This window comes from Vipera berus (genome assembly GCF_964194415.1).
Source record: "Vipera berus genome assembly, chromosome: 4".
In the NCBI taxonomy this organism is placed as follows: Eukaryota; Metazoa; Chordata; class Lepidosauria; order Squamata; family Viperidae; genus Vipera; species Vipera berus.
The window spans coordinates 4,907,981-4,934,174 of NC_138206.1; the positions used below are offsets into that span (position 1 = coordinate 4,907,981).

At 44.0% G+C, this 26,194-nt stretch overlaps 1 protein-coding gene across 1 annotated transcript; it reads right to left on the reverse strand.

Annotated features, from left to right (window-relative positions):
• Positions 1-4,675: 4,675 nt before the first annotated feature.
• On the reverse strand, positions 4,676-25,328 carry LOC308668164 (2-acylglycerol O-acyltransferase 2-A-like; the record flags this gene model as incomplete). Its single annotated transcript, XM_081327864.1, has 6 exons — positions 25,147-25,328; positions 21,283-21,461; positions 15,246-15,450; positions 14,372-14,546; positions 13,838-14,037; positions 4,676-4,830 (listed from the first exon to the last, which is right to left on the reverse strand). The coding sequence occupies exons 1-6, from the start codon at positions 25,238-25,240 to the stop codon at positions 4,676-4,678; spliced, it is 1,008 nt and encodes a 335-aa protein (XP_081183990.1). The 5' UTR covers positions 25,241-25,328.
• Between the last annotated feature and the right edge of the window lie 866 nt (positions 25,329-26,194).

Here is a 26,194-nt window from a genome sequence, read left to right on the forward strand (position 1 = left end):
CGCTGCACCCCTCTTCATGGATTTATTAGATTCTTTTTAACCCGGATTTATTAGTTTATAAGTAATACAAAGTGGCAAACATGCCTAATATTCCTTTTTCCTTCCCCCCTCCATGACCAACAACCCTGTGAGGTGGGGTAGGCTGGGAGACAGACGGACTAGCTCAAAGTCTCCCAATTGGCTTTCATATCTCCTAAGGCAGGACTAGAACTCACCTTCTCCTGGTGACTGGCCCAAAGTCACCCAGCCGGCTTCCATGCCTAAGGCGGGACTAGAACTCACAGTCTCCCAGTTTCTAGGCCAGCACCTTAACCACTAGACCAGACTCCTATGCCCAAAGCACCTTTAAGGAGCCACTCCTGGGTCGGAGTCTTCTGCTGAGCCAGCTCTCCCGTTATTCCAATGCTTCTTCCCACGGTCAGAATCCTCAAATATTTAAAATATTGGATTGCTGGTTTTAGAGCCTGCCTTGTTATGGAGACGGCAGAAACGTTGAAGCTGATTTTTTTTCCATCCGGCGTGTCCTTCTGTCCCGAGAGAACGTTCCAGGTTGCCTGGTGTCCCAATCCGAAGATGTCCAGCGGTGATGGGTGAAAGGAAGGAAGGAAGGAAGGAAGGAAGGAAGGAAGGAAGGAAGGAAGGAAGGAAGGAAGGAAGGAAGGAAGGAAGGAAGATTATACGGGCTATACAGTTCAACTGGGCTACTTTTACTGAGTTTTTAACCCACTTTTCCAATACATTCGAAGCTCTGGTGCTGTTGGGGCCATCGGGCAATCTGGGAAGGAAATGTCTCTGACCCCCTGACCCAAAGGCACACAGGCTGTCCAGTCTTCATTAAAAGTCTTACCTCACGGCACACGGCCGCTATCTGTCCTTCATCCATGCAGGTCTCTGTTATGTCTGTCAACGAACCACCAGCCAAATACTCCATGACCACCCACAGCTCGTCTCCCACCAGGTAACTGCAGCGAAGCGAAGAAAGAGGCGTTTCTCAGCCAAACACACAAACGCACCCATTGCCAAAGCCACATATGGAGCCATGTGTAAAAACAGAGCAAGCTGGCATAACGCAGGCTGTCAAGAGGAAGCCACAAAAATCAGGTTGCAAACTCAAGGCGAATGAATTTGGGGTAGGGCAGGGAAGCAAATCTAGGTTAGGATTCCTGGTTAGAGGCGACACTTTCTGGAGCGTTGTCATTCTGCCAGCTCTCTGCTTTGCCCACCCCCGGAATTGAACAGATTCTCGGGTGCCTCTTTTGGAGAACAAGGTCTCAAGAGAAGAGAATAATTGTCGCTCCGGGTTGAACTGTGGGGTCCTTGGTGCTCTCTTGAGCTTGGTTGTTTTCTGGTAGATGTTTCATGTCCCAACACTCAACAGTGCACTGATGATGTGACCTAGCTGGCTCATGAAACGTCTGCCAGAAGACAACCAAGCTCAGAGAGCACCAGGGACCCCACAGATCTTCTCTATCCCTCCTCCTCCTCCTCCTCCTTCCTCCTCCTCCAGCCCCACTCCATATTAACACTGATGCTGTTAACTAGCTGATTCATGAAACGTCTGCCAGAAGACAACCAAGCTCAGAGAGCTCCAAGGACCCCAGAACAAACAAGGTCTCTCCTGTGTAGCTTTTGTAAAGCAGCTTGAAGAATAAAATGTCAAAGGTCCCACGTTTGCAGAAAATCTGGAGTTTCGCTGATTAATTATTCTCAGGAAATTCCTTCTTAGTTATAGAACATAGAATAAAAAACATAGTCCTTTTTTTATTAAACTAGACCTAACCAATTCCTGCAACAGTTCTTCATATGTTTTAGCCTCCAGGCCTTTAATCATCTTAGTTGCTCTTCTTTGGACTTTCCCCCCCCCATAGTTTCAACATCTTTTTTGAATTAGAACGTGTGTTCCATTTTTATCACCAAACAGTGTACATCAAACGGTGTAGAAATGGTATAAGGCAGAGGTAGTCAAATTGGCTCTTTTATGACTCGTGGACTTCAGCTCCCAGAATTGCTGAGCCAGCATGGGGGAACTATGGCCCCTTCATGACTTGTGGACTTCAACTCCCAGAATTCCTCAGCAAGCGTGGGGGAACTTTGGCCCCTTCATGACTTATGCACTTCAACTCCCAGAATTCCTGAGCCAGTCTGAGAGAAACTTTGGCCCCTTCATGACTTGCAGACTTCAACTCCCAGAATTCCTGAGCCAGCATGGGGGGAACTATGGCCCTTTCATGACTGGTGGACTTTAACTCCCAGAATTCCTCAGCTGGCATGGGGAAAATATTGGCCCTTTCATGACCGGTGGACTTCAACTTCCAGAATTCCTGAGCCAGCATGGGGGAACTATGGCCCCTTCATGACTCATGGACTTCAACTCCCAGAATTCCTGAGTCAGCATGGGGGACCTATGGTCCCTTCATGACTTGTGCACTTCAACTCCCATAATTCCTCAGCCAGCATGGCTCAGCTTGGAAACCTCTCCCTTTCCCCTCAGCATGGCTGGCTCAGGAATTCTGGGAGTTGAAGTCCACCAGTCATAAAAGAGCCAAGGTTGCCCTAACCCTGCCCTAGGAGCCCTCCTGGATCACCTGCGCCAGGTGGATTCATCCTGATTGCCCAGTTTTAGCAGCCTGTGGGAACAAAGCCATCCGAATGCAGCCTCGGTCCCGGACCTGACCTGGATGACCCCCTCTTCCTGGGTGTCCCTCGTCCTGTGTACCCCCCTTTTTCTGCATATCCTTGTACCTGGGTCTCCCCACTTTTCTGGGTGACCCCTCCCCTGTGTACTCCCTCATTCTGTCTTTGTCTGGTCCTGGGTCCCCCCCCCCTCTTTTAAGTGACCCTGGTCCTGTGAATGCCCCTCTTTCTGCCTGCCCCTGCCCCTGGTCCTGGGTCCCCCCCTCTTCTGGGCGCCCCCTCCCCTCCCTGCGCGCCCCCTCCCCACCGGCAGCCTCACAATGCCCGGGCGGCGCGCCCCGGCCCCGGCTCCTCCCGCCCGCCCGCCCAGCTCCGCCCCGGGCAGCTGCTCTAAAGGGCGGCGCGGCGGGCGTTGCGCTGGGCTGGCCGAGCCGAGCCGGGCGGCGGAGATTCCCCCTCGGGCTGCCTCGCCTCCTCCTCCTCCTCCGCTGCCCGCCGCGGCTCGGATGGGCGCCGAAGCCATGAAGACGCTGCTCGCCGCCTACGCGGGGGTCCTGCGAGGTAGGGCGGGGGGATGCCGCGCCTCTCTCCGGGGCTCCTTCCCCGCGGGGTGGAAGGGGGAAGGGGAGATGGGGACCTCTGAAAACCCCCCCAGATTCCTAGGATCAGGCTATTATTTCCCCCGACTTTCCTCTTTAGGGAGATCCTGAGCGATGATGATGATGATGATGATAATAATAATAATAATAATAATAATAATAATAATAATAATAATAATAATAATAATAATAATAATAATAATAATAATAATAATAGGATGATTATGATAACAACACATAGGATCTCATAGGATTTAATATGATATATACAAGATGCACAGTATAAGTTATATAAGAGATAGATATAAGAGGAAGATATCAGATAAAGGTATAAGATAAGAGATCAGCTAATATGATATAATGTGAAATACAATATAAGATATACATTCTTCATTTTCTTCCAATTCTTGTCCAGTTCAGGCTCTAAATGCTCTTGTGAACTCAAAAACCTATTTTTAATCCCCACCTCTATAAAAAAAGGAAACAGTCTGACAGCCACTGGGATAGGAAGAATTGTTTCCTGTTTGATCTGTCACTTGCAGATTCTTTTTCTTAAACAGCTTGATTAGAACTTTTAAACCAGGGGTCTTCAAACTTGGCCCTTTTATGACTTCAACTCCCAGAATTCCTCAGCCCGGCACTCTAGCTGAGGAATTCTGGGAGTTGAAGTCCACAAGTCATAAAAGGGCCAAGTTTGAAGACCCCTGTTTTAACAGGAACCAATAATTAAGATAGAAAAGGAGGGGGGGAAGCAAAGAGTGAAAGAGGTTACAAAGTCAAAAGTGCAGAATTAAGCAGAAATATAAAAAAAAAAAAATTCAACTTTTTTCCCACAAGACGTAAATATCAGCTTCCAGGAACCTCTTAATCTAAATTGACAGCATAGCTTTCATTTTTGTTTTCTACCCTATTTAATCATCGAATGCATATTTCGTAATTTCATTTTTTCCCCTGTTTCATGCAGAAAGTCCCAAAGGGGATTCCAATCGGCATTAAAATGAATCTTTTCTCTAATCCAGGGGTGGCTCATCTATATAGCCCCTTTACCAACGGTGGACTTCAACTCCCAGAATTCCGGAGCCAGAATTTCCTTGGCTGGCTCAGGAATTCTGGGAGTGGAAGTCCACAGGTCTAAAGGGGCCACATTGATCACCCTGAATAAAACCAAAGCTGCCAATTTTTGCCATCTCTGCCGGTTCCATTGACTCCACCATCCTTTCTTCCATTGTGGGTCGTGTGAAATCTTTTCACTGTTATGCCCACAAAAGTCTCACGACTGTTATCCTAAATAAAGACAAATCTGTGTGAGGTTTTATTTTTTTCCAACGATTTGTCAGTTGGCCCCAAAAGGATTATATCTCTTGGTTTCCATGGAAGATTCGCTTGTCTCTTGCAGCTTCAATGTTTTCAGATCATTGTCGCTGGTGCCAAAGTTTGTGGCCTCATATGAAAGAGAGATGCTTGTCTTCTGGCACGTTGTACTTCAATTTATGCTCCTCAAAGAGCTTGCAAAGCTCCTCCAAGTATCTCTTATGCAGCTCATCAACTTCGTCTTGGCTGGGATTGTGCTTCTTCCCCACCTGAATGGGTTTTCCCACTGGAGGGACCAAAAAGGAGAAATAATAGTTTAATTTAATTTAATTTAATTTAATTTAATTTAAATTAATTTAATTTAATTTAATTTAATTTTTTCTATTCTATTCTATTCTATTCTTATTCTAATATTCTATTCTATTCATTCTGTTCTATTCTATCATTCTATTCTATTCTATTATTCTATTATATTATTATTCTATTCTATATTATTCTATTATTATTCTATTCTACATATTCTATTCTTTATTTGACTTGATTTTATTTTATTATTCTATTCTATTCTACTCTATTCTTTTTTTTTATTGAAAAGTTTTTCAATACATTTTATCTTTAACAAAACAACCCCTCCCCACCCACCCAACCCAACCCTCCCCCCCTCCCCTTCCACCATCCCCGACTTCCCAGAGCTAAATACAAGGTATAAAAGTAGAAACAATCATAAACTACCATATGCTAACAACAATGAACTATTAGGTCTACCGCACTTTAGCTCTTGTAAAATGACTACAAGCAATATAAATATCACATCAATACTTATTCAAATGCTAGGTGAAACTTTTTAGTCCCATATTTATTCTGGATATAATCAATCCATTTTTTCCACTCCACAATATATCTCTGTTGTGAATGGTCCTTCAAATACGCCAAAATCTTTGCCATTTCCGCCAGGTTGGAAACTTTTAAAGTCCATTCTTCTATAGTCGGCAGTTCTTCTTTCTTCCAATATTGCCCTACTAAAAGTCTTGCTGCCGTAATTAAATTCAACATCAATTTAATGTCCACAACAGTAGTATCAGTAATAATACCCAGTAAGAACAATTGCGGAGAAAACTTTATCCTTCTCTTAAATATCTTCTGCATATTCCACCAAATTTTGATCCAAAAAGCTTTAACCTTTTTACAGGTCCACCATATATGAAAATACGTTGCATCTTCACCACCACACCTCCAACATTTAGGTTGGTAGTTCGGATACATACTTGCTAATTTTTTGGGATCTAAATGCCATCTATAAAACATTTTATAAAAATTCTCTCTTAAATTTTGGGCTTGCGTAAATTTTACATTTCTCACCCAAATCTTTTCCCAAGTATCCATTGTAATAACTTCTTGAATATTCTGAGCCCACTTTATCATGCAATCTTTAACAAGTTCTGTCTCTGAATCAATTTCTATCAATGCAAGATATATCCGTTTGATATGTGCTTGACCCTGATTTCTAATTTGCTTTACCAAATTTTCATCAGTCATTGAAAAACCAATTTTCTGATCTTCTTTCCACCTGGCCTGTAGTTGCCCATACTGAAACCAGGTTTGAACAATCTTTTCTCCTCGTAAAAAATTATACGGCTTCAAATGCCATACATTCCTTTCCAAACTTAAAATTTCCTTATATGTAGTCACATCATGTTTAAACCCAACATTTATATTTTCTATTGCGTGTTTCGGTATTGCCCATAAAGGTATCTTATAGTTTAACTTGTGTCTATACTTTTTCCAAACTCCCAACAGAGCATGTCTTAAAATATGCACCTTAAACACATTATCTACCTTCTTATCATACAATAAATATGCATGCCAGCCAAATAACAAATCATGACCTTCAAGATTTAATAATCTTCCTTGTGTTAAATTAATCCAATCACTTATCGCTGACAAAGCAGCAGCTTCATAATATAATTTAAAGTTGGGCATTTTGAGACCACCTCTTTCACGCGTGTCCTGCATAATCTTAAATTTAACTCGTGGCCTTTTCCATGCCCAAACAAATTTATTAATACCCTTTTGCTATTCCTCCAAGTTTGTATCCTTTTTGAGAATAGGTATCATTTGAAATAAAAATAAAAATTTCGGCAAGACATTCATTTTCACTGCTGCAATTCTTCCCAATAAAGACAATTGTAATTTTTTCCAACTATCCAATTCTTTTTGAACTTTTCCCCATAGCTTTTCATAATTATTTTTATATAACTTTGCATTTGAGGGTGACAAATATACCCCCAAATATTTAACCCTTTTAACAATTTCAAATCCAGTTAACCCTTCTAAAACAGCCTTTTGTGATACTGTCATGTTCTTAGACAGCATTTTAGTTTTTTGTATATTAACCTTGAATCCAGAAACTTTCCCATATTGCATTATTATCTCCATCAGTCCTACAACAGACTTTTCTGGCTGGGTCACCATAACAACCAGATCATCTGCAAACGCCCTCAATCTGTAATCCTGATGTCTTATTTGAATTCCCTTAATTTTTTCCAAATCCCGTATTTTAATCATTAATACCTCCAATGTTAAAACAAATAATAGAGGTGATAACGGACACCCCTGCCTTGTGCACTTTTCAATATTACATACTTCAGTCAAACTGTTATTTACTATTATACGGGCTGTTTGCTTTTGATATAATGCCCTGATTGGTTGTAGAAATTTATCCCAAAATTCATTTTATCTAATACTTTCAACAAGAATTGCCAATCCAATTGATCAAAGGCTTTTTCAGCATCCAAAAAAATCAGCGCAGCAGGGATCTGGTTGTTTCTTTCCAGAAATTCCAACAAATCAACTATATGCCTCACGTTATTTTTCATTTGTCTACCACTTATAAACCAGGTTTGGTCACCATGAATTACCTGTTGCAGTACCCTCATTAATCTATTAGCTAAAACCTTAGCAAATATCTTGTAGTCCGTATTCAAAAGTGATATTGGTCTATAGTTTCTTGCTTGAGTGACATCCTGATCTTCCTTCGGAATCAAAGAAATGAAAGCAGTTTTCCAAGACGGAGGCACCCCTCCTCCCATTTGAATTGTCTGAAACAATTCCCTTAGTGGCTTTATCATCTCAGACTGTAAATTTTTATAATACACAGCAGTCAATCCATCCGTGCCTGGCGCTTTACCCACTTTCAATTGTTTAATTGCTAAAAGAATTTCTTCCTCAGTTATCAATTGATTCATCTCTTCCTTTTGTTCTTGTGTAAGAATCGTAATACTAGCATTCCTCAAATATACATCAATATCTACTTCATTAATCTTATCTCTAGCATATAATTTAGAATAAAAATCAACAAAAGTTTCCTTAATGAGGTTCTGTTGATACACTACCTTACCCTTGTGTTCTATTTTGTCTATATTAGAAGCCCTTTGCTTCTTCCTTAACATATAAGCTAACCATCTACCTGGTTTATTGGCATTACAAAAAGTATTATGTCTAGCAAACCGTAGATTAGTTGCCACCTGATCAGCCATTAACTTATCAAACTGTCCCCTTAATAAATTAATAACCTCTTTAATCTTCACATCCAATGGATTCAAAATTAAGGCCTTTTCTTTTTCCCTAATTTCATTCTCTAATTCTTTCCTCCTAAATTCCAAATTACGTCTGTATTTATTATTCATATATATTAACACACCTCTCATATAAGCCTTACTAGCATCCCAAACCATGTCCATAGAAGTACCCTTATTCATATTAGTTTCAAAAAAAACCCATCTGTTTTTTACATTCTTCCACATTTTCCTGATTTCTAAACAGGTTCTCATTTAGACGCCAGGAATGCTTATCTCTGTTATCCTTATCAATCTCTAGCCAGACTGGACTATGGTCAGACATAATTCTTGGACAAATCTTTATCTTCTTAATCCTAGAAAAGAAATCATTAGTGATTAATATAAAGTCAATCCTAGAAAAAGATTGATGTCTATCAGAAAAAAAAGTATAATTCTTTTCTTGTAAATTTCTTTCTCTCCAAATATCTCGCAGCTCCAAATCATCCTTCATCTCAAAAAAGGATTTAGGCAATTTAGCATGACTTGGAGTACTTCTAAAAGAACCACTCTTGTCCATTTGTACATCCAAAACACCATTCCAGTCTCCCATAAAAATAAAAGATTTGTAATCCAACTGAGTGATCTTGCTGTGTAATAAACTATAAAAGTCTGCTTGTTGTTGATTAGGAGCATATAATCCAACCAAAAGCGTTTTTTTGCCTTCTATTAACAAATCTATTATAACATATCTTCCTTGTTTATCTGCTTCAATTAACTCCGCTGTCATAGTATTCTTGATATAAACAACCACTCCATTCTTCTTATTCATTGCAGAAGCAATAAATTGTGTACCCAGTCTTGAGTTTAATAAGTACTTTTGGTCCGTAACTCTAATATGTGTTTCTTGTAAGCAAATAACATCAGTCTTAAATTGTTTTAAATATTGAAAGATTTTCTTTCTCTTCTGTGGTGAATTTATTTATTTATTTATTTATTTAATAATATTTCTATACCGCCCTTCTCCCTGAGGACTCAGGGCGGTTCACAGGGCAAGAATAAAATACAAAGTTACAAATATTAAAAGGAAATTAAATAATTGCCCGATTTTAAAACAATTAATATACTACAATTATAAAACCCCAAAGATACAACAATAAAAATACAAGAATAAAAACCCCACCAATACCCCGTCAGGATAGGCCGGCTTGTGCAAACAAAAACGTCTTCAGATCGCGGCGAAAGGAGCGAAGATCGGGCGCCATCCGGAGCTCTACCGGTAACTGATTCCATAGTTCCGGAGCGCCCACAGAGAAGGATCTCCCCCTGGGGGCCACCAATCGACATTCTCTGATCGGTGGCACCCTGAGGAGACCCTCTCTGTGGGAACGCACAGGGTGCAGGGAGGTTGATGCCGGCAGCAGGTGTTCCCTGAGGTACTCCGGACCCCTGCCATGTAGGGCTTTAAACACCATTACTAGTACCTTGAATCTCACCCGGAAGACAACTGGCAACCAATGCAGCTCACGGAGCAGAGGTGTAACATGGGAGTATCGGGAGACTCCCAACACAACTCTCGCGGCTGCACTCTGTACCAGTTGGAGCCTCCGGGTGGTCTTCAAGGGCAGCCCCATGTAGAGAGCGTTGCAGTAGTCCAGACGAGAGGTCACGAGCGCATGAGTGACTGTGCATAAATCATCCCGGCTTAGATAGGGCCGCAACTGGCGCACCCGGCGGACCTGGGCGAAAGCCCCCCTAGTCACAGCCACTATGTGGTCTTCCAAGGTAAGCCGTGAATCTAGGCGGACTCCCAAGTTGCGAGCCCTATCTACAGGGGGTAATAATTCACCCCCCATAGAAAGAGATGGAATATCCAAATAGACCCGGGATGAAGGTATGCAAAGCCACTCAGTCTTGTCGGGGTTGAGTTGAAGTCTGTTCCTCCCCATCCAGACCCGGACTGCCTCCAGGCAATGGGACATCACGTTGAGGGCATCACTGGGGTGGTTTGGGGTCGAAAGAAAAAGCTGGGTATCATCAGCATACTGATGATACCCAACTCCAAAGCCACGAATGATCTCACCCAGTGGTTTCATATAGATGTTGAACAGGAGAGGCAAGAGGACCGACCCCTGAGGAACTCCACAAACGAGAGACCTCGCGGTCGACCTCTGCCCTCCTGTCAACACTGACTGCGAATGTCCCTGGAGATAGGAGGAGAACCACTGTAAAACTGTGCCTCCCACTCCCAATCCCCTGAGACGCCGCAGCAAGATACCATGGTCGATGGTATCGAAAGCCGCTGAGAGGTCTAATAGGACTAGAACAGAGGAATGTCCCCTGTCCCGAGCCCTCCAGAGATCATTCACCAGCGCGACCAATGCCGTCTCCGTGCTGTACCCGGGCCTGAAACCCGATTGGTACGGGTCTAGATAATCCGCTTCATCCAGGACCAGAGGGAGCTGATGCGCCACCACACTCTCAACAACCTTCGCAAGGAAGCGAAGGTTGGAGACCGGACGAAAGTTGTTCAATACAGTTGGGTCCAAGGCAGGCTTCTTGAGGAGAGGCCTCACCACCGCCTCTTTCAAGACGGCAGGGAAGCAGCCCTCACTCAAAGAAGCCGATATAACTGCCTGGAACCAGCTGCGCGTCCTCTCCCGGGCTGCATAAACCAGCCAGGAAGGGCACGGGTCCAATAAACATGTGGTGGAGCTCAGCCTCCCCATAATCCTGTCCACTTCCTCCGGAGTCACAGAATCAAACTCCTCCCAGGTAATATCGACAAGACCACCCGTGTCCTGATCGTCAGACTCTGCCCAGTCAGAGTCCAAACCGGTCCAAATCCGAGCGATTTTGTCCGACAGATGTTGGTTAAACTCCTCGGCACGACCCTGCAAGGGTTCCTCCCTCACCTCCTGATTCAGGAGGGAGCGAGTCACCCTAAACAGGGCGGCCGGGCGATTATCTGCAGACGCGATAAGGGTGGCGAAGTGGTTAATTTAATGTTAATTTAAACCATTAACATTCCAAGTTAGAAGCTTAGTCGCCATCCTTAGCGACCCGAAGCTTTTGGAGCGCTTCTTCCAGAATCCCCTTTACATTCTTAGGTCGCGCCCCTCCCACAGCTTTGTTATAGGTACGCTTTGGAGGTTCCATAACTTTCTGCTGATCTTGTTCTTGCTCTCGTCTCATTCGTCTCAAAGCAGCACGCGTCATCCTCTGGTCTCTAGCTTCTTCCGATGATACTGAAATTTGATCCACTCCTGTAACTTTCTCATCTGTCTGCGTTGTTCCTTCAGCACCTTGAGGCTCTCCCTCACCATTCTTCTTTGTAGATTTGCTTTTAAAACATTACTATAAAAATCACGTGCCTGCATCACTGTAATAAGACGATGTCTCGTGCCTTCATGCATCACCACCATACCCACTGGTATCTCCCATCTAAACTTGATATCACGTCGCCTGAGCTCTTGTGCTAAAAAAGCAAACTCCTTTCTTCTCCTTAAAATTCTTGGAGGGATCTCTTTTAAAACCAGAACTTCTTGCTCAGCAATTACAAGCTTAGTATTGTAAGAGGCTTGAATAACTTCATTCCTGATTGCTCTCTTTGTAAAATAAACCACAACATCTCTGGGTAATTTCCTTTGTCTTGCAATCCACGAATTGACACGAAAAATTTTATCTATGTCTCCCACAATTCCATCTGCTGGCCGTCCCAGCACCCCTTCCAGAGCCTCAGAGACTATTTCCTTCAGATTTTCTTTAGGATTCTCTTTTAAGCCTCTGATTCTAACAGCAAACTCCATCTCGTCGTACTGCACCAAGGTCAAGTCACTGTCAATTTTATCCACCACATTCTCAGTCTCTAACATTTTTGCATCTAATTTGATATTATTTTGGCTGAGATCTTCCACTCTTTCATCCAAGCACTCGATACATATAGCCATGCCTTGAAATGCAAGCAAAATGTCTGCCCTTATTTCTGTTAGCTTCTCATCCAGCTTTTCATCCATAACTTCAACAAATTTTTCTGTTAGCTTCTCATCCAGCTTTTCATCTATAATCTCAGCTATTTGCTGCGATTGCTTTTCCAAAGCTTCTTGCATCACATTCTGCAAATCTTTAACTGTCAGGGCTGGCGTAGGTGCAGGTGCAGGGGGCAATAAAGCTTGCAACGAAGACTGCTGCACCGGGGAAGCCCCCGCGCTTCTCAGAACTGTGGAAGATTTAGCCGTCATTTCCCCCCACTGTTGCTTGCTACACCCTTTCACTTTCAAAGTCTGCAAAGTCCATTGAGCTAAAGAACAAAAGTCCACTTTCACCTTAATCTCCTGTATCGCTCTGCCTGCATCCTCGTTCTCCGAAATCCTTTCCTGCTGGCAGGGATGGTTGCGAACGCCTTGTTCTTCTCCTAAAAGCACGGAGCAGAAACGCCGCGCAGCCCGGAGCAAACCCAGGCTTTGGGGAGGCTCAATCCTTCAGCCGCCAAAACTTTAGTTCTGGCGGCCCCAGAGAGCTCTACCCCTACCTGGGTACTCACCCCCTCCTCTTCTCCCAAGAAGGGGGCTTCCGAACCGCCAAAACAGCTGATCGGCGCTGTTTTCGGCGATTCTACAAAGCCGCGGAGCGGACAGCCTGCAAATGGCTGTCTTCAGCGACGCCTTGCCACCCGGAAGTCCTATTCTTCTCTATTCTTTATTTTATTTGATGACTTTTTAAATTTAGTTTTATTACTTCATTTTATTATTTTATTTTATTTAAACTTGTGTGCCACCCATTTCACCAAAAGGGACTACAGACATTGTTTAAAATGCACTACAACTAGTCCTTGAATTACAACAGTTCGTTTAGTGACCGTTCAAAGTTACAACGGCAATGAAAAAAGTGACTTATGACCACTTTTCATACTTACGACCGTTGCAGCCTCCCCAGGGTCAAGTGGTCAAACTTCAGAGGCTTGGCAACTGGCATGTACTTACGACGGTTGCAGTGCCCCAGGGTCACACGTGATCCCCTTTTGCGACCTTGTGAGCGCAAAGTCAAGGGGGAAGCCAGATCCACTTAACAGCCGTGTGATTTAACTTTGCAATTGCAGTGATCCACTTAAAGAGCGTGGTAAGCAATGTTGTAAAATGGGACATCGCTCACTTAATAAATGTCCCAGCCACAGAAAAGTCAGGCACAATTGTCATAAGCCGAGGAGTTCCTTTTTTTCTTTCTTTTTTTAATATTTTATTAATTTTCCAATTTTACATTTGGATATTTAAAAAGCAACGCGGTGACTGGGCTAATAAATAGTTCCATAGCAAAATCTCAGGTTACAACATCAGATATTTCTCCTCTTTTTCCCCTTAACATTTACTGTCTTGTATTCGAGTTAGCACATTTCTAATTATATCAACTCAATTAAAAACAACATTAGTACATTTATCAACATTTTTAGCTTATCTTAATTACATTCAATCATCATAAACAACCCCTATCCTGTTATTAATTTTTTACTCAATTTTTAATTTCTCATCAATATTCTAATTTAACCTTTAATGTTTATAAGTCAAGGACTTTGTGTAATGTCGCCTTAGCAGATCCAGTTGTGTTTCCTCTCTCGCCTACCTGGGAAGGCTCATAAGAGGAAACCTCGAACAATCCTCAAAGAAGGAAGAACGCGTCCAGCTGATCTTTCCTCGTTTTACTTGCGTCTCATTTTTGGATGCCATGGGAGAAACACGGACTTACCCACGGTGAAGATCGGCTTCCGGTATGGAATCAACCCAAAGGTGTACTGGAAGATCCCTCTGGCACGGAAGAGAGGCAGCGAGATTCCAATGATCTTCTGCAAACGGTCTTGTGTCCACCTCAGCCAGGATCCTTTGGGGTTTTCGACCTGATCATACAGCTCGTTCTCTCCAAAAGAGAAGACGGGGACAAGCGGTGTGCTGGGAACGGAGCGGAAGCAGAAGAAGAGACGGAACCAAACCGGTTGAGATAACTGAGGAAGGCTGGGTGGCTGCAAATAATGGATCCCAGCCCTCTTTCTCAACCTTTGCACGTTTAAGGGAAACACGATAATACTTTGTGTGATCGGTGGTGGGATTCAAATCTGTGACCAACCGGTTCTCTGTGCAGATGGCGCTTCTGGAAGTCCATTCTGGGCCTGGGCAACAAAGAATTAGCTACCGGTTCTGCTGAAGTGGTGCGAACTGGCTGAATCCCACCGCTGCATGTGATGTACAAGAAGTTCAGGACCCCCAAGAAGCTGCTCCTACTCACCCATTCTCTATAGCCAGCTGAACGAAGCCCTTGCGGTTCTCTAACACGAGGGTGTAAGCTCCAGGACGGGCGTCTAGGGCTTCTTGGGCCCCTCCCACAACTATGATTACAATATTCCCACCTTCCTTCTTCCTCAAGACATAGGAAACAGATTCCCTGTCCGAGGCAATACTACCTGGGTGAAGCAAAGCAGGAAAAAGAAGAACATTAAAGCCCTGTCCAACACACACACACACACACATACACACACACACTAAATAGCCTTAACAGAGAATAACAGAGCTGGAAGGGACCTTGGAGGTCTTCTAGTCCAGCCCCTTGCTCAAGCGGGAGACCCTACTATTTCAGTCTCAAGATGTTGAGACTTTGCAAAAAAAGTGCAGAGAAGAGCAAGTAAGACAATTGAAGGCATGGTGGCTAAAGCGTATGAAGAACGGTTGCAGAATTTGCGTTTGGCTAAAGAAAAGAAGAAATAAGACAGACATGATAGCAGAGATGGAGTATCAGAGGGGCTGCCACAAAGAAGAGGAGGGGGTCAATTTATTCCCCAAAGCGCCCGAAGGCAGGATAAGAAGCAACGGATGGAAACTAATCAAGGAGAGAAGAACCTGGAATTAAGGAGAAACTTCCTAACAGTGAGAACAATTAACTAGTGGAACAGCTTGCCTCTAGAAATCGTGGGAGCTCCATCACTGGAGGTTTTTAAGAAGAGGTGCTAGACAGTCACTTGTCTGAGAGGATATAGGTTCTCCTGCTTCAGCAGGGGGTTGGACTAGAAGACCTCCAGGGTCCCTTCCAGCTCTATTCTGATTGATTGATTTTGCTCTTCCAAAAGTTTCCCAATGAATCAGAAATCCCTTCAAAGTCGGCTTACCTATACTCATCATGTAATCCCGGAAAAAGGGGACTCGGAAAAAAATATTCAGCGTCATCCCGTGAGGCTTCAGCCCTGGGAACTGCTTGGAAAAACTGGTGGCTTCGGTGCAGAAATTAATGGAGGCTCCAACCACCAAGATTCCGTGAGGGTGAAGGCCGAAGATGTAGTTCTTGGATGGATCCAAATCTGCCGTCTTCACCAGCTAGGAGACCAAAGACATTTAGGATACTTGTTCCATTTCTTATTTATTTATTTTATTTATATCCAGCCTTAATTACTTCCCCTCCCCCTTTTATTGGTGGGATGATGATGATGATCATGATGATGATAAAGATTCTGTTGCTTTGCATGTACTCTGAGTGCTTCCTCACCGGAGACAAATTCCTTGTGTGTCTAATCACACTTGGCCGAATAAAGGATTCGGTTCAATCCGATCCAATCCAATTCCATTATTTTTGGCAAAAAAATATCCACATATCCAATCCACTTTCCTCCTTCTATTTTCCCCACAACAACAACCCTGTAAGGTAGGTTGGGCTGAGAGGGAGAGAGAGAAAAAAAAAGAGAAAGAAAGAAAGGATAGAAAGAGAAATAAAGAGAGAAAGAGAGAGAAAGAAAGAGGGAGAGAAAGAGAAAGAAAGCAAGAAAGAGAAAAAAGAGAGAGAAAGAGGGAGAGAAAGAGAAAGAGAGAAAAAGAGAGAAAGAGAGAGAGGCCCAAAGTCACCCAGCCAGCTTTCTCCCCAGAGAAAGAAATATTTTGGGGGATATTAAAAAGGCAGAATATTATATTTCCCCAAAGGAATAATGGAGAAAATCTTAGGCAGAAACAACTCCCCCCACCACAAGTCTCTCTGCTCCAAGCAGAAACCAGCTCTGTAGAAATGCAGATTTGATAATCCTTTCAGAAAGACTGGAGCTGGGAAGCTTGGAGCTGATGGGATTAGAAAAAGACCCCTAGAACCAGCAACCCCTCACCCCAAAATCCAACACAGGACATAGCCATCAGCCACAACCCCAGGGAAGCAGGATATGACCTTTAGGATGTAATAGGATTAACCCGCCACCATCAGGATACCAAAAGGGCACACTGGACCTCAGGTCAAAGTTCATGCCACAGGAACAAGAACGAGTCCAAACACAAAAGCCCAAGAAGGTATAAAAACCCATCACTCCCAACAAGTGGTCAGCTGCCCCAGAGCCATATACTGTTGTGGTTCTGCTCTTCAATAAACAAGTACCTTCTGTCAGAGGCAGCCTCCATTTTATTTATTCCCGGCTTGGACTGGACCCTGATGAAGATTTTTCTTTCAACAATGCCTAAGGTAGGACTAGATCTCAGCGTCTCCTGGTGATTGGCCCAAAGTACCCAGTCGGCTTTCATGCCAAATCTCTCTGTCTGTGTGTCTATATTTAGCAGTGGGCATGTATCCTAGCAAAAGATGTTACATACTGTATGTGCATAAGTGTAGTCAGAAGCATATGCCTTTTTTAAAATATCAAACATGCAATGAAACAAAAATAAGTCCAAAATATCTGTATTACATCCAGAAATGCCAACTTTGCAACCAATATTTCTCATCCATAACTATGGCACCCTAAGGATACCTGCATACGTGCAAGTGCTTCTCTGGGATCAGTTACGCAGCAGGGATTGCTTTTTCCTTCCAGTAACAGATTGCTGGGAAATACCAAACACGGCCTTGAGAATTCCAATGTTTGTTACACATTTTTCTGGATGTGGTTGGAAAGAGGCTGTTTGATGCCGGAGACCGCTGCCACGAGAAACACAGCTCTGGGTCAGGGTTCGGAGCAGCTCCGGGTGGGGGCTCAGCATGGGCCGCAGCAAGGCAACTGTGGGGAGGGGAATCCCCACGGCGGCTCTGGGGAGGGGAATCCCCACAGCATGTGGCTCCGAGCCGCAGGGGCAGGGGTGCAAAGGATGGTCGGCGACAGCACCTCTGAGTTCCGGCACATTTTTTTTTATATAGAAAAAAAGCACTGTATCTATCTGTCTTTATCTCTCTATATCTATCTCTATATCTATCTATCTGTCTTGTCTCTATCTGTCTGTCTCTATCTATCTCATTTTATTCACATAGCAGCATTCCTCTTTGGTACAATTTACCCCAGTGAAAGAAGTTATCCAGGGCATTTTAAATTAGTTAAATGCCTTTTTATTACTGATTAGATACAACAATCAAACCTGTTTCCGGGACCAGGAAAATCTGCCTTCCTAAAAGAATAAATCTTGGTTCTGGATTCCTTCCCAAATTCTGCTCTGATAGGTAGAACAAGAACCACTTAGCACCATCAACGTCTTACAAGTTTGAGAGCCAAAGGATTTATCATGGTATAGATTTTCATTTTGAGGAGGTAGTTCGATGACAGGCAGTGGGTGACTTGGCAAAGGAAAAGATTTACGGAGCTTAAATTTTGACAGTGGGCGTATTAGCGAAATTGCCCAATTGCTCATCTTAATTTCATTCCCACACAGAAAATCTTCTGCTGATAAAGCATGGTGGGTTGCCTTGCATAAAATTCCCATCGTATTTTGACATTTTAATAAAAAGAATAACAATACAAGGGAACATTACAAGCTTTTGAAAGCTGTCTGCCCAAAAAACTAGAAGAAAGCAAAAAAGGATATTTATATTATTGGTCACACGGCCAAGAGTTGGCATTTTATCTACCTATTGGGTCCTTCTCAAGGACCTGAGAGAGGCAGAGGTTGCTCCAGTGGTGATCCAGATGTTTTGGACTTGCACCCAAAGCTCCTATAACTATTGGTGCAACCTTTGCTTGCTTTTGCCACAGTTGTTTCTACTTCTATTTGCAGGTCCGATGTTATATGATCTCCAGTTCTTTCTCTACTATTCTGCTCTCTCCAAGTACTGCCATGTCCACTATTCAGAATTTTTTGTCATTCTATTCTATTCTGTTCCATTCCATTCCATTCCATTCCATTCCATTCCATTCCATTCCATTCCATTCCATTCCATTCCATTCCATTCCATTCCATTCTATTCTATTCTATTCTATTCTATTCTATTCTATTCTATTCTATTCTATTCTATTCTATTCTATTCTATTCTATTCTTCTTCTATATTCTATATTCTATCCTATCCTATCCCATCCCATTCTTTTTATCTCTTTATTCTCTACTCTACTCTATTCCTTTCCTTTCCATTCCATTCTATTCATTATTTTCCTCCCTAGCTCTCTTCCTTCCTTCCTTTGTCCCTTTCTCCTTGTTTCCATCCTTCCTCCATTCCTCCCTGTCAATCTTTTCCTTCCTTCCTTCCTTCCTTCCTTCCTTCCTTCCTTCCTTCCTTCCTTCCTTCCTTCCTTCCTTCCTTCCTTCCTTCCTTCCTTCCCTCCCTTCCTTTGCATGTACACTGAGAGCTTCTGCACTGGAGACAAATTCCTTGTGTGTCTAATCCCACTTGGCCAATAAAATATTCCATTCTGACATAATACAAGATTTCATTAAAAAACTCCTGATGTTTGACTGTGTTGTACAGTTCCACCTTGCCTGCTTCCGAGGCAGACACATCACTGAATAAAGTTAGTTCTTGACTTACGCTTCGCTTAGTGACCGTCTGAAGTTACAACGGCACTGAAAAACGTGCCGCTCACACTTACCACCTTAAGTGTGTGGCCTGTCCACAGTCACGCGAATTGCATTTGAACACTTGACGCTTGGCAACTGACTCACATTTACAACGGCTGCCATGACCCGAGGGCCACGCGATTTCATTTTGTGACCTTCTGAGAAGCAAAGTCAATGGGGGAAGACAGATTCATTTAATGACTGTGTGGCACATGTAACAACGGCAGCGATTCGCTTGATAAACGTGGCAAGGAAAGTTGTAAAAACGGGGCGAACTCACTTAAGTTTCTCACTTAGCAACATAAATGTTGGGCTCAGTTGTGGTCCTATGCTGAGGACTACCTGTATCTCCATGAATTCCGAAGAACTTTTCAAGTATATTAGAAGCTCTACCCCTGTTGAGACTCTGGGGGATCTAATGAGGAAAATCTCTCTCAAACGAGGACCCAACAGGTTTCATTACCACTTGACCCCCCCCTCCCCAAACCTCAATCCATTCAGTGGTTGGTTTTGCGTTCTGTGATCCATCCTTTTTGCATAAAACCCCTCCATGGATTGGCCTGGGACTAGCCCACCTTATCGGATACCCTTTCTTTGCTGCTAAATTGCCCATCGCGAGTGCTGCGTAACAGAGTGAGTGCCCATTTCTCGTCCCAGCTTCTGCCAACCTAGCAGTTCGAAAGCACGTAGAAATGCAACTAGAAAAACAAGGACCACTCCGGTGGGAAGGTAACAGCGTTCCGTGCGCATTTGGCGTCTAGTCATGCCGGCCACATGACCACGGAGACGTCCTCGGACAAGCGCTGGCTCTTTGGCTTTGAAACGGAGATGAGCACCGGCCCCTCGAGTCAGAAACGACTAGCACGCATGTGCGGGGGAACCTTTACCTTTTAAAGTTGAGGAACACCATACCTGAAATTTTAATGCTGATTGGAAACCCCCTTTGGACTGTTTAGATTAACAATAAAAATGAAATTATGATACGCTGTAGTTGAGCCCAAAATCTCCACCACTAAGCAAGAATTAGAATTAGAATTAGAATTAGAATAGAATAGAATAGAATAGAATAGAATAGAATAGAATAGAATAGAATAGAATAGAATAGAATAGAATAGAATAGAATAGAATAGAATAGAATAGAATAGAATAGAATAGAATAGAATAGAAAATATGGAATGAATGGAATAGAATAGAATAGAATAGAATAGAATAGAATAGAATAGAATAGAATAGAATAGAATAGAATAGAATAGAATAGAATAGAAAATATGGAATGGAATGGAATGGAATGGAATGGAATGGAATGGAATAGAATAGAATAGAATAGAATAGAATAGAATAGAATAGAATAGAATAGAATAGAATAGAATAGAATAGAATAGAATAGAATAGAATAGAAAATATGGAATGGAATGGAATCAGTGGTGGGATTCAGCCAGTTCGCCCCAGTTTAGCAGAACCGGTAGCTACTTTTTTGTTGCCCAGGCCCGGAATGGACTTCCAGAATTGGCATCCACACAGACAACTGATTGTTCACATATTTGAATCCTACCACTAAATGAAATAGTAATAGAATGGAACAGAACAGAACTGAATAGAATAATAGAGCTGGAAGGGACCTTGGAGGTCTTCTAGTCCAACCCCCTGCTCATGCAGGAAACCCTATACCATTTCAGACAAAAGGTTGTCCAGTCTCTTCTTAAAAGCTTCCAGTGTTGGAACAGAACAGAATAGAATACAGAATAATGGGAAAGAATGGAACGGAATAGAATGGGAGGGGAGGGGAGAAGGAGAAGGAGAAGAATTTTTTTATTGGCCAAGTGTGATTGGACACACAAAGAATTTGTCTCCACTGCATAATTTCTCAGTGTACATTCAAGCAACAAGAGATAAATCATGATCGTAATCATAAAATACAACCATCATTTATCAGTTAAAGGACAGTAATTAAGTGACCTTTCTTGCCATAGTTGTTAAGTAAATCACTACAGGCGAGTTAGTAACATGGTTGTTAAGTGAATCTGGCTTCCCCCATTGATGTTGCTTGTCAGAAGGTTGCAAAAGGAAACACTGCAACCGTCCTACATACATGGCAGTTGCAAAGCATCTGAATTTCAATCAGATCAACCCGGGGATGTTGCAGCATCTGTGTAAAGCAATCATGCTGTGTAAAGTGCTGATAGGTCACTTTTTTTCAGGCCCGTTGTAACCTCAAACGGTCACTAAATGAACGGTTGCAAGTGAAGGACTACTTGTATCAATCTCCCGTCATCTCCTTGACAGCCTCCTTCTCCACCCCATTATGCAGCTGGAGGCTGTGCTGCCTCTTCTCGGCTTCTCCCCTAGGCAGCATCTCTTCGTCCCCGTCTCCCAAGGTCTTTCTCCCGCGCCATTATACTCCTTCCCTCTAGGGGGACACGTACCGTGATCGGGAAATAGTCTTTCACGTATCGCCAGATGACGCTGTTCTGCATCCAGTGGGAGCGCCGCCCCCCTTTGCTCGGGGTGTCCCAGTCAAAAGCCCACCAGGCAGCATAGAGGGCGCTGATCAGCCAGAAGCGCGTGAAGAGGAGGAGGATGAAGATGGCAACGGAGCATGGACCTGGAGGAAAAAAAGGAAGAACTATTAGGGGTCTTTCACATTCACACATATATATTTTTTAAATCCCATTTGTATCCCGCACTTCTCCGAAGACTCAGGGCGGCTTACAATCTAAAGCACAAATCAATGTGCTTAGCACATTGTTATTCCCTAATCGGGAATAACAGAATAACAGAGCTGGAAGGGACCTTGGAGGTCTTCTAGTCCATCCCCCTGCTCCAGCAGGAAACCCTACGCCATCCCACACAAGCGACTGTCCAGTCTCTTCATAAAAGCCTCCAGTGATGGAGTGCCCGCAACTTCTGGATGGAAGCTGTTCCACTGGTTAATTGTTCTCACTGTCAGGAAATTTCTCCTCAGTTTGAGGTTGCTTCTCCCTTTGTTCAGTTTCCATCCGTTGCTTCTTGTCCTGCCATCTTTCTTGCTCTTCTCTGCACTCTTTGTAGAGTCTTAACATCTTTTTTACATCGTGGTTACCAAAACTGGATGCCGTATTCCAAGAGTGGCCTTACTAAGGGCTTGTAAAATGGCATTAACACTTCACTTGATCTTGATTCTATCCCTCTGTTAATGTAATATAGGAAAGTGTTGGCCTTTTTGGCAGCTGCAACACATGGCTGGCTCATATTTAAGGGATGGTCCACTAAAACTCCGAGATCATTCTCGCAGTTACTGCTGTTAAGCCAAGTTTCACCTAGTCTGTAACTGAAGCGTGGAAAGGTGGTTTTTTAAGATATTGGACAGTTATGCAATCCTGTGTTGGTCTCTCCCAAATGTAGATCAAATGTTAGTGAACTACAAAGATTGTTTGGAGGTGGGTGAAACTTTGAATGTAGTGGCTCAGGAATTCTGGGAGTTGAAGTCCCCGAGTCATAAAAGAGCCAAGGTTGCCTACCCCTAGGTTAGATGAAGAGACCCAGACTCGTTGGAAGTCTCACACTGCAGTGAACAAGGACATGCATTCAATTTCACATCCATTAAGATTGTCGGCCAAGCAGGGACAAAAATAGCAAGAGAAATTATTGAAGCCTGAGAAACAGGCCCATTGTCAGCCAATAGGTGTGCTGATTTATTACCTCCCTACCAGGTAATTAGGAGACAAAGGAGCGGGAATTAACAATAGCTGGCCACCAACATCCTAATTAGCAACTAACATTAGTGCCTAGAAGGCTCCACACCCATTTGCACCACTCAGGTGACCCTGAGGACATAGATAAACCTCCAAGTGGCCTCAATGACTTGCTAAAGGAGGCAAACCACCAGTGTTTACTGCAAGGAGTATAAATCCTTCCATTCCCCACCATTCAGTCAGAACCTGAGGAAGCTTCTCGGATGAGAAGTGAAACATCTTCAAAGGAAAAACAAGAAAGTCTAGTAGTTGCCTCTTGAAAAATCAACTTTGGACAGTTATGACCTTTGAGGACAGACACGCAGATGCCAGATATTTTATTTTTATTTTATTACATTTATATACCGCCCTTTCCCTGAGGACTCAGGGCGGTTTACAGGAAATTAAAAACCAACAATACAAAAGTTAAAACCCATTTAAAAAAGATTAAACTTAACCCTGTGCAATTAAAACCCCGATTAAAATAAATTACTCCTCAGCCTGGGCCCGAGAGCTCGAAGAGCCAGGTCTTCAGGCCCTGGCGGAATGAACGGAGGTCGGGGGCAGTCCTCAGCTCCACTGGCAGCTGGTTCCAGAGGGCAGGCGCCCTCACTGAGAAGGCCCCAATCTCTTACCAGCGGGACCCTGAGCAGACCCTCCCTGTGGGAGCGCACTGGACGAAGGGCATTTGTTGCCGGCAGCAGGTGTTCCCTCAAATACCCCGGACCCAAGCCATGTAGGGCTTTATAGGTAATAACCAGCACCTTGAATTTCACCCGGAGGGCAACCGGAAGCCAATGCAGCTCGCGGAGTAGAGGTGTTACGTGGGAGTATCGGGAGACCCCCATTACAACTCGTGCAGCCGCATTCTGCACCAGTTGAAGCCTCCGAGTGGTCCTCAAGGGCAGCCCCATGTAGAGAGCGTTACAGTAGTCTAAACGGGAGGTCACGAGCGCATGAGTAACTGTGCGTAGGGCATCTCGGTCCAGATAGGGACGCAACTGGCGCACCAGGCGAACCTGTGCAAAAGCCCCCCTGGTCACGGCTCCTATATGGTCTTCAAAATTGAGTCGTGAATCCAGGAGGACGCCCAAGTTGCGAGCCCTATCAACGGGGGGTAACACCTCACCCCCCATCGTTAGAGGTGGAATAGTCTGGTTAACCCGATATGCCGATATGCAGAGCCACTCAGTCTTGGCGGGATTGAGACGAAGCCTGTTTCTCCCCATCCAGACCTGGACCGCCTCCAGGCACCGGGACATCACAGCGAGGGCATCACTGGGTTGGTTCGGGGTGGAAAGAAAAAGTTGGGTATCATCAGCGTACTGGTGATACCCCACCCCGAAACCACGAATGATCTCGCCCAGCGGCTTCATATAGATGTTGAACAGGAGAGGTGAGAGAACCGACCCCTGCGGAACTCCACAAATGAGAGGCCTCGGGGCGGATCTCTGCCCTCCCGTCAACACTGACTGCGAGCGGCCCAGGAGATAGGAGGAGAACCACCGTAAAACGGTGCCTCCCACTCCCAACCCCCTGAGACGCCGCAGTAGGATACCATGGTCGATGGTATCGAAAGCCGCTGAGAGATCTAATAGGACCAGGACAGAGGAGCAACCCCTGTCCCTAGCCCTCCAGAGATCATTCACCAGCGCGACCAATGTGGAGAAAAGTCACTCTGCTGATTCACTGTTCTTACTGTCAGAAAATTTCTCCTTCATTCCAGATTGCTTCTCTCCTTGATTAGCTTCATCCAGGATATGTTATAAAGGTAGTCCTCGACTTACGACCCCTATTGAACTCAAAATGAAGCGAGAGAGCTGTGAAGTGAATTTTGCCCTGTATTACTCCTTTCTTGCCACAAATGAAACACTGTAGTTAAGGTAGACACACAGTTGTTAAGTGGATCCGGCATCCCCCATTAACTTTGTCAGAAGGTCACAAAAGAGGATCACCTGGCACACACCCCCGGGGACACTGCGACTGTCATAAATATGAGTTGGTGGCCAAGTGTTTGAAATTTTGATCACCTGACCATGGGACTGCTGTGACAGTTGTCAGCTTGAAAAAAAAAGTCATAAGACACTTTTTTTCCAGTGCCGTTGTGACGTCAGTCACTAAATGAATTGTTGTAAGTCGAGGCCAACAGGAAAGAAAACCAGATCCCTGCCTGAGGGAGCTTGGAAAACTGATCCCTGTCCATCTCAAGAGTCTTATTTCTGCAAAATCTACCCCTCGGTTTTGATGTGCAATGCAGCCACCGGTGGAGTTTTTCTGGCAACCCCTTAAAACAGGGGTCACCAACCCCAGGTCTGTGGACCGGTACCGGGCCGTGGCATGCCAGCAACCGGTCTGGACAAACAAGCAAAGCCCCATCCGCGGGATGCTGGCAGCACACAAAACCACGCACCCTCCGGTCCGCGGAAAAACCTCTCTCCACAGAACTGGTCCCTGGTGCCCAAAAGATTGGGGACCTCTGCCTTAAGACAGCCCCCACCTTCCTCCTGCCCTCCCCTTGGCAACCTCCATATCCTTAAAAACGTCCCCTTAATTAGGAGTAACCATCTCTTTTTTTACCCAAGCATAATAAACAGAAGAGCCATTGAAGCACGGCAGCCGTCTGAAGCCGTCTCTCCCACGGGATGTGGCGAGGAGCGAATTCAATCTTCATCGTAGCAGCCAAGCCCGTTCCACTGTCTTCGGACTGAAGACGCTGACCCAGTGTTGTGGCGCTGGTCGCGGGAGGAAGGGGCAAAGTCTGTGGCCTCTGTCCGTCCAGGAGGAACAGGGTGCTGGATGCAATTACAGTAATTAATGTGGAAATCTGGAGGAAACCCGGCCCCTTTTTTGGCACACTGGACTGGTTAAGTGTGTAGGGCTGGGTCATAAATTCTTGCTTCTCTGTTGTGTCTCAGCCACCTCACCAAAAAGCAGCAGAAAAGTTCATGAGAACTTTTGGAAGGGACCCATCTTCCTTCTGGTGCACCTTCTCCTCTTCGTAAAGACGCCAACGGCGCATTGGAAAGCACGCTGCATCCCTCTTCATGGATTTATTAGATTTTTTTTAACCCGGCATTATTAGTTTATAAGTAATACAAAGTGGCAAACATGCATAATATTCCTTCTTCCCTGCCAACCCCAGAACAACAACCCTGTGAGGTGGGATAGGCTGGGAGACAGAGGGACTAGCTCAAAGTCTCCCAATTGGCTTTCATATCTCCTCAGGCAGAACTAGAACTCACTGTCTCCTGGTGATTGGCCCAAAGTCAAGGATTGCCGGTGGGTGATCCCCAGGGGGAGGGCGTTCTCTGTGGGCGCGCCTGGCCTTTGGAATTAACTGCCAATGGAACTTCGGACTGCCCCCGACCTTTGTTCGTTTCGCCTTGCTCTTTGAGCTATCTGGCCTGGACTGAGGGGTTTTAATGATTTTAAATTGTAATTTTGACTTTTGGGGGCTATACTTAATTTAATTTTATTTTAATTTTATATTGTATTGTTTTTAAATTCTACCCTGCAAACCGCCCTGAGTCCTTCGGGAATAGGGCAGTATATAAACCGAAATTAATAATAATAATAATAATAATAATAATAATAATAATAATAATAATAATAATAATAATAATAA